Genomic DNA, 16,862 nt, shown 5'->3' with positions numbered 1-16,862 from the left:
GTGTTAGGCAGGCTTTGTGATACTGCGTCTCCGAAACCAAAGACTTTTTGGTCCATCAGGGACTTGAGACTAAACAGAGCAACTGATCTAACTTTTGATTGCACAGTACCTCGTAACAATGGCTCTGACTGCTAGATCTATGCGTGCTCGCGTGGGCTTGCCCACCACCCACACCCCTTGCCGCATCGCTGTGCCAAGGTTAGTTTGTTACAAGTAAATTTCTCTGAAGCCAAGCTGCTGAATTCTTCATGGTGTGCGTGATTAAGGATAACCAATCAACGACCCTTATTGTTACGTTAGCCTTTCAACGCTACGACGTTGCAGGCGCCAGCGCACGCAGCTTCAAGTCAATGCCCTGTTTGGAGGCGGTGCCCAGGTTTGTTTCGACAAAAGGCTGTTTGGGGCACGCGACTGGGGTCGTGAATGGCGGCCCAACTATTTACACGGCCATCTGGCCTTTGGTGCGTGATATGTATGCCGCCTTGTGTAGGGAGGTGGTGGCAACCCTTTCGACATGAAGAACCTCATGGAAAGCGTCAAGAAGGCCCAGCAGCTTGTGCAGACTGAGACTGCTCGGGTGCAGTCCGAGTTGGCGAAGTAAGGATCTGGTGCTTAAAGCGCGCTTCTCATTTCCAAGCCTAACGGGCTTTCAGGCCATTCGTTTCTGACCCATCAGCACTGGACCGCAACCCTCACCCAATTAACGTCGTACATGTTCCCGCCGCAGCACCGAGTTTGAAGGCTATGATGAGGAAGAGACTGTCCGTGTGAGTTGTGCAACCCCACCCCGGTTCGGCCCCACGGAAATCGAAAAGACCCATATGCCATATCATGTGGTACCACATTTGACCTAGATCAAATCTTCTTACCGGCCTAGCGCCTTCGCGGCGGGTGTCGCTCCACCACGAAGCAGTCAAAACTTGCTTGCCGTCCTAGGCGCCGGATCATCCGCTGATTACCGTGTAATACAGCTCCAACACAGGTTCCACGACCCTGTCCTGGGCCTGCTGCTCTGTTACGACAGGGAGGAAAGCACGTGTGAGAGACTCGCACTCTGCCACTTTACCATGCTTGAATTTACCCGCTTACATGTTTTTGCTGATCGTGGCCCTGTGTATATGTCACGTGGCGATTTGGGTTTCTCTGATCCGACCTTCACGCGCCGGTGTCTGAGAATTGTTGGTTTCGGGCTTCTGTCTCGGGAATTATCTGACGTTCAGGTGACCATGTCGGGGAACCAGGAGCCGCGCAGCGTGGAGATCACGCAGGAGGCTCTGGTGGCTGGGGCCGAGGTGCGGTGTCCAAACGGAGCGGTGCCAGGGGAAAGTAGAAATCCGGGAAGAAGGGGGGATGAGGAATAGTTTAGGACAGCGTTCTATGGTGGTAGGTGTAAGGAAAGGAATAGCGGGGGAAGTGAAAGGGGGTTAGCTTTAGGGGGGCAGGGTTGTTAATAGCTGGGGTGGGAAGGGAGGAAGGGTGCGTGAGTGGCAGCGTGGGTGTCGCGTTGATGAGCGGATCAGGGAAGAGGCAGAAGGACCGACGTGCCTCCACCATTAATGATGGCAAACGCATCTAACTGACATAACGCATTGACACGGAGTTGTCCCAACTCTTGGGTTAAAGCTTGGGGTCAGAACGGAGGGTCAGGAGAGGGTTTTTTTGGGATGCAAAGACTAGTACATAACTTCCTGGCGTATTATATGTTATGATTAAGAAATGAAATGTGGCAACGCGGATCTGCGGAATGTGCGGAGGTGTAGATCGTCCCTATACACAGTCAACGGAGTAGCCGTTTGGGTGTATTGCTGTTCAATGACCCTCTGTTTCCCTCCAAATGAAAGGACTCCTGGCGAGTTTTCCTCGTCATCTTTTTAAGGCGAATTTCATGCTACTCCCAATGCACGCACATGCCTCGGTCCAGGAATGCTCTCGGCGTACGACAGAGGCGATGCGAGATGCCCACAAAAAGAGCGTGGCGGTGAGTGGAGTGGAGTTAGGAGGGGATAAGGGTTCGTTACTTAGACCGTTTTTGCGGTGCCCTCTCCTCAGATGCAGAACTAGTACCAGGGTTGGACAGGACCTTCCTGAAATGGTCGGGTTGCCGGTTTTCCCCTTCCCATGCCCGTCGGCCCCACCCGATAGCGTTTTTGCATATCTTTCAATTTCTGTCGGGTGCCCCGATAGCCCATCCCAAAACCTGTCGGGTGACGCAAGAACGGGTCACCCGACAGGGTGACGCAAGAACGAAATTTCGCTGTGTGCCGCTTGAAATTGCATTTATTCGTGTTTTATATGCGCAGTTTCCAGTTCTCAGTTTGCAGTTCACAGTTCTGATATGCACGAACAAACACACACACACACACACACAGCAACACATGCACGTCTGCCTGTGAGCATCACAACCCGAGCTCTTCAAGGAGACCCTTAGACACCGTAGGACTGGAGAGGAACATCTCCTCGTCCTCCTCTTCGTCCCCCACCCATTAGTTTGATTTCTTTAAGAAAGACGTAAATAACAAATAATGAGCCCCGAGCTATTGGTCACCGGTCAAATCCATGAAGGTGCCACCTGAACTGCGCGGATTTTTCTGAGCAGGACCGTCTTGCGCGTCAACACTGCGCTTCTTCATGCTGATTGATTTCACTGAATGAAGCCAACGGTCGAGCAGGTTCAGCTTGAGAAAGCTGTTTTGGTAAAGCCCACAGACTTACAGGACGAGGCAGCAAACGTTCGAAAGGGTAATGTAAAGCTGCATATGGTCTTTGTGTTAATTGTCAATAAGGTCGAGATAAGGTAGTGTGCCCTTGGCAAGCATGGATCCCTGTACAGCAGAGTCAAAGGATAAAGAAGAAGAGGCAACGAAGTGAACGAATGCTACCACTATATTACATATTTCCATCCAGTTATATTTTTATGAATGCCATTATGTATCGCTGTAGCTGTCCGTCGCCGAAGGGCCCACCGACGACCCACGGCACCCGATCGGGCGGTCCTAGCGCCCCTAAACCCTGTCGGGTCCCCCGACGGGGCCCGGAGGGCTCCCGTCGGGGGGGCTCCCGATGGCCGTTTGGCATTTTCCCCCTTTTTCGTCGGGTCCGCCCGAAAGCATTTTTCAAAGCCTGTCGGGATTTTCAGCACAAGTGCCATTCCTGTCGGGACCCGATCGGACTGTCGCACCCTGACTAGTACTGGAATTGGTTTGGCCGCGTTTGCTAGTGACGGTGCGAAGGTCCTACCTTGTCCCCTTAGTACGACCTTTTGGAGTCCGACCTAATACCTAGAGTAGGAGTCCAGAAGTCTAGGTAGTCTTTCGCTTTTGGAGACATGTGTTTTATTGGCTGTGATGTGCTGAGGGAGCTTTGGTCGGGTGGCTAGCAAAGAGCTTGCTGTTACAGCTGTAGGAACGTCCATTAAAGACCATAGTATTAGAACCATAAAGCATTTACGCCACTACAAAGCATCATCATGATGATGATGTTGGTGATGATGGAATGTGGCGTCTTAGTACATTGCTTTAATGTATTGTGTGGAGTCGGCTCGGTTGCTTCCTTCCTTGCTACCCATCCGCATCCGCTACCCCCGCACTGGCATGATGCCCCATCCGGTGTCGCCACCACAACTACTTCACGTCCGCATCCTCGTCCGCTAAACCTCCGTCCTGCAGGGCATGAAGGAGAAGATGCGGGAGCTGGCCAAGAACCTGGGCATCCCCAATACAGGGGCGCTCAATATGTGAACACCCAAACCATCATGCCATCGATTGCCAAGGCCACACACGATATGCCTGCTGGATGAGTGCAGCATGAGAAGGACGATGATGATGATGTTGAGTTTGCTGTGGTGGTGGTGGTGGTGGTGGTGTGACGATTGTCCTACGTGCGGACACGTGTCTGACGGGGAAAAGCCGCATCACAGTAGCCATCACTTCCTTGGCTCTCTCCCATGCTTCTAATGTTAGTCTGTTGTGGTGGTGCACATATATTCGTTTGGGAGTCGGAGTCGGTTGTGTCTTTCCGTTTGCAAGTTCGCATGGGTATATATGGTTTAGTGGAAGGGAAGCTGCTGGGAAACAAGTGAATGTGCGGCGGAACGTAGGAATGAAAGGCGTTGACTGAGAGGCGTTGCCTTGCTGCCGTGTTCGGGATTGGTTTTCTGCTATGGCGCTCTCACAGGATCGATACCTTGGGAAGTACGTGCATGCAAGAGGTATGTGTGCTGTTTTGTCTGTTTGTTTGTCTATGTCTCTGGAAAGACACACGACGCCCTCCCAGTACTGCTCCTAGCGGGGACCTGTGCGCTTGGTACGAGCAGGGAGCAGCGGCGTGGAAGACTGCTGTGCCGGGCGAACCAAAGTGGCGGCGGTGTGAGAGCGGGCGTCAACGTGCACCCTGCTAAACCGCAGAGCACCAATACGCCGTGCGGTGTCGGAATTCGGACCCCTTCGAAGACGACGACCTTATTTTTGCAGGGGATGTGTTTCGTGAGTGTGTTGTTTTGGTAGTAGTACGTTTGTTTATAACTTCCTACTGCCCCCCGGATGTCGCTCAGGAGAGGGGTAAAAGTTTGAAAAGTGAGTTTTGAATGTGCAAGATGTCGTCCAGTGGGCAATGTAAGCAGGGAACCCGGATTGCATGGCCTCAAGGGGACATGTCCATCGTCGCTGTCCAGCGGCACTTGTTGTGCGCCTTCGCCGGGTAGTCAAGATACGGAGCTTGGTAAAGCAATCATGCCGCGCTGTCCTGAGAAATTGGGGAGTGGGAAGATGCCGGGAAAAACCGACCGGAAGAAGTGGGGGTTTGTCCCTAAAGGGAATGTGACATGTACGACCGACTCTGCTAAGGAGAGAGCGCGTTTGTGTCAAGGCCAGCCGCTGACGTCAAACCGCTTGTTCTCCGGAGAGAGTCCACTTCGTGTGCATTAGATGTAGAGCCACAACACAGATTGTGGATGCTTTGAGAGCTTCTCCATTCTCACTCCATTCCACAATCCTGGCATCCTAGGCAAATACTGCCCGACTGCTGACCTGGAGCCGACCATTGATCATGACCGCTGTAATTGACCTCTAGTGGTCGCCACGCAACCATTAGCTCTTAACTCCTTGACACGTTATCCACGTGACTCACGCTCTCCTCGAGCGACCGAACCTTCCGACGCGGCATCGTCGTCCCTGCTGGCAGCATGAATGTTACTGCCCACACAATAAACAGCACGCTTTGGAGTTGAAGGAATGCAGGTTTAGAGCATGTGGCCACCCGCCGTGCCCAACACGTCCCGTACTCACTTCAGTTTCTCCGTTCCTAACATACATGCGCCCTATCCCTAATAAAGCAGCCTTTCGCTCCACGAACGTTTCCATCCGCGTCCAACAAGCAGCCCCGCACAGCACAAAGAAAGGAGAAGATTAGCCCTACACAGGGGCGACTGCGTTTATACTCGCAAATATACCCATCAGCCTGTCCTGTTTGACGTAGGAGCGACAAAACATTCGCACAACATTGCTTTGCCGTCACGATTATTGAACATACATACATACACACACGCATACATGCGTAGTAACAATCCCCACTCCATGCAGTCGTGTGTGATGTCCCGGACGCAAAAAAGCTTTGACCAAAATGTGCAGTTGATTTCGATACGTTTGTGACGCAAGAGTAACACACCTGACGGGTTGGAGGGCCTTGATGTCCTCCTCCTACACCAGCAGAGACTGAAGCGCTATGCCGGATCAGCATCATAGTACAGCAGCAGCAGCAGCAGCAGCAGCAGCAGCAGCAGCCGGCGATGGCGTTGCCCCCGACCGACATCATCATCAACAGCAGCAACAGCAGCAGCAATAGTACAGAAAGAGGCATGGCGAGGCACCAGCAACAGCATACCCACCATTACCACAACATACAATCCATAGCCAGCCACAAGAGCCACCCAGCCCGCAGAGTCCCACAACGCCGCACACGCGCCACTCCCAGCAACATGTCCGAAAACAGCACTTATGCTCTTATGGTCCGACCTCATGATGCGCAACTTCTAGCCACTTGCGCGCGTCACACTGTGTATGTATGTATGAATGTAAGTATGTGTCGTCCTCTACGGCACGGTCAACCAATCATCGAGCTGGAAAGAAAATTTATGACCGCGTGCGTTCAAACATCAAAATTTGCGAGAGCGCTCTTCCGTTTTGTTCAGGATCACCCGCCCGTAGATGCAGCATCAACTCTCAGCACCCAAAACGCTTATATATCCTCCGAAACGCTTATTCATATTATGGCCGTACTAACAGCGTCACTACAACGTTGCCGTCGCCGTCGCCGCCGCCGGCTGTAGGAGCTCCAAACGGTGCACTTCAATCAGAGCCGCCAAGTTTGCTCCGGAAATGTCGTCGTCGGCGGCATCATCGCGCCGGGCCTGGTGACGAGCAAGGAAAAACTCCAAAAACTCGGCTGGCGTGTCGAACTCGAGCACGAATGCCAGAGGACAGTCCGCCGCCAGTCGTGCGCCAAGCGAGTCGATCAGGTGTACGACACGGCCGGGACGTAACCACAGCGTCGCAAAGTGGCCGCGCCACCCCAAGACGTAGACGCCCTGATGAACGAGAGGGCCCAACGGCGGCAGTAGGAGTGGCCGGATCGCACCGTTTTCGACAACGGCTCGGGGTATGCGTCCAGGACATACATACATAGTATATGGCAGGCGGCTGGCAGAGGTTAAGGCCTGACTTCTGCTCCCAGTCGACCCAGTCGACCCGGGTTCAAATCCGCCTGCCGGCTCCTCGGGTGTTTGAGGAGTGATGAAATGGGAGGTGGCCCCCCATCATATGGACGGTGTAGGACGTGATAATATCAACTTGCGAGCTGACCAGGAACTAAGTTGATGCGCCGTTGATCCGCTAGATTTGGTTGGATGCTGGTGGTGAGTTGCCGAACCCAACGAATACATTCTGAAGTCGGATGGGGTGACGGATTAGGGTGCCCCTCTAGCAGGGGAGAGCAGGGACTGCCCCGGGAAAGGGGGCCGCTGGCGAAGTTAACCACCCTGTAACAACATACATAGTATATAATACATAGTACCTACCTACCTACCTACCTACCTACCTACCTACCTACCTACATATGCGTTCGATAAATTGCGCCACTATGGCCGCTGACAGCTACTAGGACAGCTGCAGTGCATTGTTAAGGTCGTGTGGGCTCCGGCTGCTATGGCAGCCCCCCATGTTGTGGGTTCAGAGCCGACGTCTTAACAGTTTATCAAAGGACCGCGTATGAGGGAGGCGGGGGGAGGAGGAGGAGGAGGAGGTTACACAAGATGCGGTACATGCAAGCTACAAATTTCTCAAGAGATCGATTGCCCTCGCAAGTACGAACTTTTCTCCCGTTTCTCCTTCTTCCGCCTTTTCCGCGTTCCTTAATGTCAGGCGTCTTCACACGCACGCATGCACACGCACCTGCGCGAGGCTCCGGACCAGGGCCGCGAACGTCGGCAGCCCGCCTTGTGGCCCAGTGCGGAGACTGCGAGTGGATGGCGGCGGCGGCGCCGCCGGACCCCATCCAGCCTCGTCACCTGTTAGATCGCCATCTGGCGGGACCGCCAGTGGCGGCGGCGGCGGCGGAGGGGAATTCTCAGATCCGGAAAGCCCCGCCACATCCGCCAAAGCCGCCGGCGGTGGTTGCAGCTCCGGTGCGACGGCGGCGGAGCAGCCGCCGCCGCCGTCGCCGCTCACGCCGCCGTCCTCCAGCAGCGACGCCGCCGAGTAATCTGCCAGCCGTAGCCGCAAGCTGTAGCCGCCCAACTGCAGCATATGTTCCAAATCAAAGTCGCCGGTACTGGTTGCGACGCGCGACGCCGGTGATTGTACGAGCACGGCCTGCCATACTTCCGTACCCGACCTGATGCACTGCTCTAGGGAGGCGCCGCACATCGCTTCCAACTCGACTGATGCCGCCAGCCGGTCCCACTGGGAACGTGATAGCGCCGGCGCCAGATCCCTGCGGCCGCTACCGCCGCCTCCGCCTCCAGCCAGGCCAGGGGATCCGGATGATGATGATGCTTCACGCCAGCGTTGTACGGCACCCAAGCACCACGCCGCCACCTCCAGACAGATGGCGGCACAGGCATTGGTGCCCCCGACCACTCCTTGGTCAATACACGCCCAACGAACCTTCAGGACCTCCGCCGCCGCCGCAGGCGGAGTTGTGGCGGCGGCGGCGGCGGTGCCGCTACCAGCTGATGGCACCGCCGCCGCCACAGCCGCCGCTGACGTCGTGGCGTGCTGAAGCACGAGCCGAAACCAGCCGGGGGCGCCGGCGATGGGTACTCCTGTGTCGAAGGGAAACCCCACCTCACGCTTCAGTTGCAGCAGGCTGTCCCCCACTAGCCAGCACATTTCCGAGCTTCGTAGGCAGTCCAACAGAAACCTGACTCGTCGGGGGTGGTCGAGCAAGGACCGGCCAGGAAGAGGAAAGAAGCGGATGAGGGCTAGGAAGGGGGGGAGCAGGGAAGGTCGGATGAGGGCGGGTGGATAAAACAGACCCCAAGGGTAAGGCACCAAGAAAGGTATTTGCAGACCTACACCGGAATACACCCTAAGAATACCACCACCGGATCTGCCTGTCTTGTATATATATGTATATAAGTATTATATACTGTGTGTGAGAGAGTGGAAGGGCGGCTTGTCTGGGGTCGTCATGTAAGGGCTCCCAACGGACTCAGAAGTCCTCTTCCTCCCACCTTTTTCTCTCCTCTCCTTTCGTTCCCGGAAAACAGCGATTCAAGCTAGGTACTTAATAAACGTCAGGTACTTACTGGCACTGGCTAAGCGCCAGAGCCCGAGTCTCCTCTTCCAGACCCTTCTGCGCGTTCACAAACTCGATCACCCGGGAAATCTCCCCGCCGAGAGGATCGCTCCAGGGGGCGGCGGCGGCGGCGGCGGCGCTGCCTTGAGTTTGATGCCGTATTGTTTTTTGACTGCAGTGACCGCCCTCAGGGCGGTTAGGTGTCGGTTGGACCTGGTTGAGTATCTGATCTCCTGTACGGCAACCGGTGCCGGAAGTGTACGACGGAGTATCGGCTGGAAGCGCGTCTCCTGCCGACAGCGTGTTCAGCTGGCGGCCGGCGGCGGCGTTCCCGGCGGCAGCCGCCGCCGCCGCGGCGGGGAGGGCCGGCGCAGAGCCGGCGCGGCCGAGGCAGCCGGCGCCTGGAGGCGGCGGCGGCGGCATGGCAACGTCAGCGTCGGCGTCGGCTGCCGCCGCCGCTGCCACGCGTGCGCGAGCCGCCGCGCCGTACCGCCAGAAGAAGCAGCCGCTCATCTGCGCCGCTGGCGACGTTGCCCGTGGACTGGCAAGGCTGGCCGCAGCCATGCTCTCCACAGGCGGCGGGATGGTTAACCTGTCAGGGCCACCGGCGGGCGACAACTCGCCGTACCCCGGCGACTCTAGCCCCGGCGGAAATTGGTCGGCAGCCTGCGCCGGCGTCGCCGTGGCGGCTGCGGCAGCGTCACCGACGCTAGGGAAACCTATCTGTACGGCAGTGTCAGACGCCAGGGCGTTGTCCTGCACCCGATACACGTCACCAAGTCGCGGGCTCGGCGGCGGCAGCAGCGTCAGCCCGACAGGAGTACTGAGCCGCCGAAGCAGCGGCGAAGCGAGGGGCGCTGGTGGCGGCAGCATCGCCGCCAACGTTGCCGTACCGTTCATAACGCCGCCAGCAGCTCCGACGCTGCTGGCGCTGTCCTCAGTGGCCGTGATCCGCCGTACTTGGTTGTCCGACGACGAGGGTTGGAACAAACGCGCGAAGAAGTCCCCCAGGCGGCGGCGTTTCGGAGCCTGGGGTGCAGGACAACCCGTTGAGGCCGTCGCCATGGCTGCTGCGCTGTGCGGTAATTGCGGCGGCGCCGGTAGAGCGGCGCCGGCGGCGACTGCCGTATCGAGCATTGGCAGATCCACAACTTGGACGGTCGGCGCCGCCGCCGAAGCCAGGGCCAAAGTTGAAAAAGGCGACAATGCCGCCGCCGCCGCCGTAGCACAACCCGGAAGGCTTCTGGCGGCTTCCAGCGTTGCCGTACGGGGCTGTCTCTCATGGCTCGCCGCTGGCGGTGGCGGCGGTGCGGCCCATTGCGCGGATTCCCCAGCGGCCTCCTGGAACCTGTGCGACATTGCGGCAGGCGCGTTGCCGTGCCCGGCTTGCGACGACGATGACACAGTTGCAACGGTTGCCACAGTTGTCGTTGTGACGGTTGCGGTCGTTGTCGCTGATGAAAGCACAGCCACGGGGTCCCAGGCGCATGTGGCAAGGCTGCTGGATTCACCCAAAGCTGCCACACCAACTACCATATCGTCGCCGCCGCCGCCGCCTGCCGCTGGCGCCGCTGGATCGCACCAAACGCCAGCTCGGTTGCCTTGTTCTCCGGCGGCTGCGCCGCCGTTAACAGCCGCTGAAGGGGCGGCGATGGTGGCGGCAGCAGCACCGCCGCTGGCGGTTTGAACTTGACGGCCCAGTCCCAGCGCCGACAGCCAAGAACGCTTCCGGGGCGCCCTCGGCGGCGTGTGCGGCGGCGGCGCCGCCGGGGGAGACATCACCTCCGACCAGGCCCACGGCGTAGACGAACAACTAGCCCCCGCCGCCGCCGCCGCCGTCGCTGGCGCTATGGCAGTGATGGCGCCGAGGCCGTCGGCGCCGCCCTTGCCGACAGCAAGTACGACAAGATCCAGATCCACCTGACAAAGGAGAAGAAAAGGAAGACGGCCAATAAACGGCTATGATGACGGCGGACCCAGGAACAGTGCTAAGAGTTTGTTGCCAGAGACAGGCTACATATCTTCCCTTCATGAGAAGCATGGGAAGACATCAGATAGAGACAGACAGACAGACAGACAGACAGACAGGCAAGTAAAGATATTGACGCGTGACCTCTAGGGTTATGGAGTCTAAAACTGCTTTGGGCTTCGTTAATTACCCAGTAGAACAAATTTCCTCGTACAAAGGCGCTTCTTCACTTACAGGACGTCATGGAAAACAACACACACACAAACACACACGCGGGCACCGTATGGCACACGAATACCCACCGCTGTCGCCGCTGCCGCCGGAGCTCCGTCGGCTCCGCTGCTCTGATCCCCAACTCCAGTCGGCCCCGCTTCCGTCGGCTCAAACACCAGCGTCAGCTGCTGAACCTGCGCCGCCGCCGCTGCCCCCGGCGGTGGATGCATCCCTCGCATCCCCTGTTGCTGCTGCTGCTCTCCACTTAGCAGCTGCAGGAGCGCCTCAGAGCTCTTAAGAACCCTCTGGTAGCTAGGGCCCCCGGATACTGCTACTGCCGGCCCTCGCGCGAACGCTGACGTGGCCGCGGCCGCCACCATTGGCGACGGCGGCACACCAGCTACAGCGCCTCCGGTCGCCGTCATCGCCGCCGTCGATAGGCTACCTGCTGCTGCTCCTACTTCTGCTTCTGCGGCGGCTGCATCGGCCTCCGGCGAGGCCTCCTCCGGCAGCAGTAGCAGTCTTACATATGCCTGGTCCCGGAGCGTGGCGGGCAAAGGTATGGTAATGGGAGTATGGGAGTGTGGAGGTGGAAGAGACCTGGCAGCAGCGGGCAGGTTAAAAGGAAAGGGAACATGTGTAGCGGAGGAGGAGGAGGAGGAGGCGGTAGTGGTGGTGGGCAGGGATCTTTACTGGTCCAATGCATGTTGCATTATTACAATGGCTGAGGGGCGCAACGGGCTGTGTGAGATGTAACGTCTTAAGAGTGAGTCGTGCAGTGTGATGGCCGGCCAGAGGTTGGTCAAGAGAGACGAAGGCTGAGCCGGTGGGGGATGGGGAGGTCGGCAATCGGCAGCGGTCCACATGCAGACCTGCCCACGGAAATGCTCCCATCCTGCGCCATGCCAAATTTCCTCGCAGGGCCCATGGAACCTCTCGATCGCACCTTGGCTGACTTTGTTTGCGTCCAATTCAACGACACGCCTCGCGCCGATTGTACGCTGAACGGCTCCGATGCGTACTTCTGCTTTGACGTGCTCAGAAAGCGTGGCGTCCGAACGATCACCTATTAGATGCCAAAGAGCCGCGGTGCAGTGGTCAAGTACTGTTGGTCTGATTGTGAGCCGTCAAAACGAAGCACCTCCGCATACCTCAAGCACAGCCCGAACGGCCTCGCTCGGAAGACTGCGCACGCTTATTATGTGAAGAGAAAAGCTACATGCCATTCGTCCGCCTTTGCTTAGGGACCAACACCCTTAAAGTTGCGTGGAACGGCATTTTGAGACGTGAAGCATTCTACTTAATGGGTTTGGTCTAGCAGTTGATGATGCAACATTTCATTATGTGAGCAAGGTAGCTGAACAGTGTTCCGAGGAAAATTGGCCTGTTCTTTACGGATACCAGTTATACCTCCATAAAGTAGTCGCAACAGCTACAAAGCTACAAACAATGTGCTTATATAGACCTGAGAAAATGCTTTACCAGTCAGAGCAATCCGCAGTTATGCACGACTATCCAAGGACACTCAATGCTCAACCAGTAGCAATTTTCGCTTGGACAAGAAAGATTGCTTAGAACCCTTGGTTTGGCATAGACGCAGCTTCGCAAGCTGACCTGCACATACATAACTAGACTCCTGAAGCATAATTTCTAACTACATTTCCTGAAGCATAATTGGCGAGCGAGCAGGAGAACAAGTTGCTTATTGCCATTTTATTAGGTTCAAATTATGTAACGGGTTTCGTTGATAGCCCAAGACTAAACTAGCTGAGAGCTGATGGCGGATAAAGGGAAGACAACGGTCAGCACCTCAGGCAGCATAGATGGAGAGAAGAAGAAGATAAAGGCAAAAATTGATCCGCGAATTGAACAGAAGATTCACGAGGTGTGGTGCGCTATGACGATACATGCCATGCTTGCAGCAAAACCTTAATCCCGTCGTTGGACACGCAGTTAAGGCGGAAGGCAAAGGAGCACCTGTCTACAAAGCAATTTGAGGACGCCCTTCACTGTCTGGACATTGCCATTGAGTTACACTCAACGAGCTACAAGGTGCGGAGGACCGGAAGTGGAGGCCGTGCTCTTCCTTACCGTCACACCCGCTAGCTGGTGGCTCGACGACTTACTGGTCGACACCACTCCGGCCGCCTAATCCACCCATTCAGCGGATACATGCTTAGATGCTAAGCTTACACCCAGCGGGATTGCGGTTGGGCGTTAGACGGATGCGGACAGGGCGGAGGTTAGGAAGGGCAAGAGATGTTAGGGTTTTGAGGAGCGCTTTGAGAGCTGAGGTGTGGGGAGGGGGGTGTTTTGAAGGCCTATGGAGGGGGGTGTTTTGAAGGTCCCTCCACACGCGAGCCCCTCGAAGCAACCGAGGAGGGGGGGTTTTGGAGGGGCTTCTCCTCCTCTTCCCCCTCCTCCTCCGCCTCCCCCTCCTCCTTTTCCCCCTCCTCCTCTTTCCCCGCACCCACAGCCAGCAGCAGCTATCTCGTTATGCGTTCTTGCATAACTAGTTTCCTCCTCTCCCCCACAGTCCCGAAGTTCCTATAAGCCCGCGCATCTAAGAACCTACAGCCGGCATCTCTCCCCCTTTCCCCCCAACCGCCAATCCTTGCACAAAACCAAATGCGCGCAAAACAGCCTCCCAACACCCTCCTCTCCTCCCCTCACTCCTTACCCCACAAACCCAGCTAGTTGCCAACTTTACTCTTTCCCCCGTGTACACGCCGTTAATTCCGTGCTGCCGTACAGTTGTACCGCATGCGATCCATCGCGTTATCATGCCTTCAGCAATACGAGCGGGCTGCTGCTGATGCGGACCGAGTGGTGGAGCTGGCCCCACATATCATGGACGGCCATTATCACAAAGGCTTTGCACTCTTCCATTTGAAGGATTATGTAGGAGCGGTAAGTTCATTACTTCTACCCCAGTGGGAGGCTGATTACCTGAGCTCTTTAAGCAGTAGCAAAAGTAGTAGCAGCAGCCGCGGTAGCAACAGGAGAAGGGTTACCGGAGCTTTTCAAGCAGTAGCAAAAGTATCAAACTTATTTCCAGTGGGTGAATGTGGAAGAGGTGCGCTGAGGAGTTCATGAGAAGCATGTGTTCCTGTGGGGGTGTTGTAACGCGATAGCTACACATCCCCTAGACGAGGGAGAGGACTTGGATTGCGACGGTGCCGGTGTCGGCAGTTGACGATCGCGGGTCTCGTCTAACTAACTAGCGAAATAGTGTGTTAGAGATATTGGTTAAGTGACTGAATGACCCTCCTCCTGGGTCTTACTATTGGTCCCCCCAAGGGGTGAGAGGTGAGAGCAGCACCACCCGGGTCACCAAGGTGAAACCAAGCACAGTGTAAGAGGCTAGAGCTTTGGTCGGAGCTTTGGTCAAAGTGGCCTAAGAAGCTAGTGGGCCAACTAAGTGCGCATGTTGCTTCTTATATCGCGCACATGCGCACATCTACACACACATTCGCGCACATGCAGGGCACCATATCCCTAAAAATCCGAATCCTCGAAACCCTCACGCCCCGAATCCCAATGCCCACGCTTCTCACCTCAGGCTCATGCGTTCCAACAAGGCCTGAAGCTCAATCCCACTGACAAGACTCTGCGGCAAGGATTCTGGGACGCCATTGCCCTCGTATCGCAAAGCCGTACCGACAGTGACTCATTGGAGCAGCTACAGCAGCTACAGCAGCTACAGTTAGTGGAGGATTCGGGATCGCCAACAAGGGCACCGTCGGGCGGCGGGGCCGCCGCAGCGGCGGCGGCCGCCCGCGCAAATGTGGTCTCCGCCGGTGCGAGCTTGCGGCCTAGCACTGCCACAGGGTTGGGTGCGGGGGGGAGATGAGGGAACCAGGGGGGGGAGCAGGAACTGTTACCGAGTTCTCCGGTAATATTAACATGTTTTAATGTCGCCGCCGGCATGAGCAGCAACATGATCTTGCGTCGTATGTGAGGCAGTGGTTTACGAGTATAGAGGGGAGAGGAAGGTGCCTTGGCGAAAGTGAGGCGTGGGAGCTGGCTCACTGCTTCATCACTCTTTTCTTTCTTGCAAGAGGGGTCACTGCTTTTTGTAGAATGCTGGACGAAGGTGCTTGTGTACGCTGCTGCTTGCGTACGCTATTCAAGCATGTATGCGATATGAGTTGGTGGTGGTGGGGGACCAACGCGGGCGGGTTTAACATGTGTTTAGCGATCACTGCTAACGGCGACTGGTGGCGTTTCCGGAAGTTACCGGAAAGGAGTGCGATGACACTCAAAGTGAACAAAAACACCGCAGACATGCGGAGAAGACGGAAGGATGGGTCGTGGATGCCATGGTTACGATTTGGACACGATTTCTTTTCGGAGTTGTGCTGCCCCTCAGGGTCCCTGACTTCCTTGAGATGGCTATTTGAGGTGACTGTTCAGATGGCTGTGTGAGATGGCTGTGCGAAGTTTCGGCTGCGGGTCCGCTTTTCTGTGTGCCCCGGGATAAATGAATGATTGAATGCCACAGGCCGTAGGTGTGTATGTGTATGTATGTACACGTGCTATAAGTTGTATGTGCGTACCGTGCGTATTATGCGCGCACATACATACATACATACATGTGTGTGCTGCCCTGTGCGTACACAGGGCACCCAGAGGGCCGCCGTCGCTCGCCTCATTCCCGGATCTCAGCTCGCACCCGATGTGTGCCACAGAGAGAGTTGAGTGGTCGGCGCGAAAAATGAAAATGCCTAAGGTCGCCTGGCGAGCAGATTACGTGCGCCACCGGTTGCTCAAGTGAAAGTGGGACAAAGACAAACTACAAAGAAGCGACAGCAACGTGAAGAGCGCGTGACAGCCACAGTCACATCCAGACGGTCTAGTACCGTGCTTAACTTTCAAGTACCGCGCTTGAAACCAATTTTCGGGGCGTTGATTTCAACTTTGCGTGAAGAGCGGCCGTGTGAATAACAAGAGTAGAAGAGCCAAACTTATTATCATATAGGATACATCGGAGAGCAAAAGCGTGCGAAAACTGAGAACGCCGCGTACCGCGCGATCCAATTCATAACAGACAAGTTAGGTCCAGTCGCCGTAGAAAAAAAAACCGGGCAGGACCCGAATGGTTAATTGTTCATTTAACTGCAAAGGGCTCAAATCCTAAACCTCGTTCCTTTCTCGCATATCGATCCCCGTCTTCGGAAATACGTAACGGGTTCATGCTGCTTCCCGGTGGCGTTGTTGATGCCCAGACCACTTCTTCTGTCGTTGCAGGTGGTAAGCTGTGACCAAAGAAAACAGTCACTTCCGCTCAATCAATCTGTACCGTACCTATGGCCCAATACACACCAAAATATAAAATATTATATTGCAGAGTGCAGGGCTATCATTGCACGGCAGCGAGGCGTTGCTGAGGACATCTACGACAAGCTCTCGGCCAGCCAATTGCAGCTTTCGCGAGAGTTGCATAGGTTAAGAACCGGTAAGCGCCATTTGTTGCACATCTTTTTATGCCAAAAAGCTACCGGCTTGCCACAGTTACAGCTGTCCCTCCCGTGCGTGCACCGCTGTCCATTCATACACGGTACGACAAGTTTCGTCCCAATAAAGGGCTACCATTTAATCCATACCCTGGTCAGATGTGCGCTCGTTAAAGGATATCCTTTGTTAGGACACACAGATTGCTGGCCAATACGGCCGGTACAACTTGTAAGACCTTTTCTTGTCCCATCAATCCATCATCCTCCTATCCATGCATATCAGAGGCCAGTCCCACATCCCATAGCCCTGCCAGCTACACAGCCACACCTCACCGGACCGTCTCACCATGTCGGCCCTCACTTCCTGAATTTCAAGTTTACCTGCTCCCTAAATCCCTGCTGGACGAGCTTTCATCTCTCCCTCGTTTTGCCCC

The 16,862-nt window shown here is 55.9% G+C and overlaps 2 protein-coding genes across 2 annotated transcripts; one reads left to right on the top strand and one right to left on the bottom strand.

Annotated features, from left to right (window-relative positions):
• The first annotated feature begins 109 nt into the window (after nt 1-109).
• Nucleotides 110-4,627, top strand: VOLCADRAFT_73224 (uncharacterized protein). Its single transcript, XM_002947433.1, has 7 exons — nt 110-198; nt 325-376; nt 491-597; nt 728-767; nt 1,221-1,292; nt 1,922-1,978; nt 3,666-4,627. The coding sequence occupies exons 1-7, from the start codon at nt 119-121 to the stop codon at nt 3,735-3,737; spliced, it is 480 nt and encodes a 159-aa protein (XP_002947479.1). The 5' UTR covers nt 110-118; the 3' UTR covers nt 3,738-4,627.
• Nucleotides 4,628-5,555: 928 nt separating this feature from the next.
• VOLCADRAFT_103438 (uncharacterized protein) lies at nt 5,556-12,198 on the bottom strand (the record flags this gene model as incomplete). The annotated part of the gene is made up of 8 exons (XM_002947300.1): nt 5,556-5,761; nt 5,833-6,580; nt 7,443-8,412; nt 8,801-10,710; nt 11,062-11,572; nt 11,666-11,790; nt 11,919-12,038; nt 12,124-12,198. The coding sequence occupies 7 exons, from the start codon at nt 12,196-12,198 to the stop codon at nt 6,284-6,286; spliced, it is 4,008 nt and encodes a 1,335-aa protein (XP_002947346.1). The 3' UTR covers nt 5,556-5,761; nt 5,833-6,283.
• Between the last annotated feature and the right edge of the window lie 4,664 nt (nt 12,199-16,862).

The sequence above is a fragment of the Volvox carteri genome, assembly GCF_000143455.1.
Source record: "Volvox carteri f. nagariensis unplaced genomic scaffold VOLCAscaffold_6, whole genome shotgun sequence".
NCBI classification, from domain to species: domain Eukaryota; kingdom Viridiplantae; phylum Chlorophyta; class Chlorophyceae; order Chlamydomonadales; family Volvocaceae; genus Volvox; species Volvox carteri.
Note: the sequence above shows the minus strand (reverse complement) of the source record. Positions and strands in the feature narration are given on the sequence as shown.

Coding starts and splice junctions, on each gene's coding strand:
- VOLCADRAFT_73224 (XM_002947433.1), top strand. CDS start 119: ATGGCTCTGACTGCTAGATCTATGCGTGCTCGCGTGGGCTTGCCCACC. Junction 598..727: donor GTGCAGTCCGAGTTGGCGAA/GTAAGGATCTGG, acceptor TTCCCGCCGCAG/CACCGAGTTTGAAGGCTATG. Junction 1,293..1,921: donor CTCTGGTGGCTGGGGCCGAG/GTGCGGTGTCCA, acceptor GCCTCGGTCCAG/GAATGCTCTCGGCGTACGAC.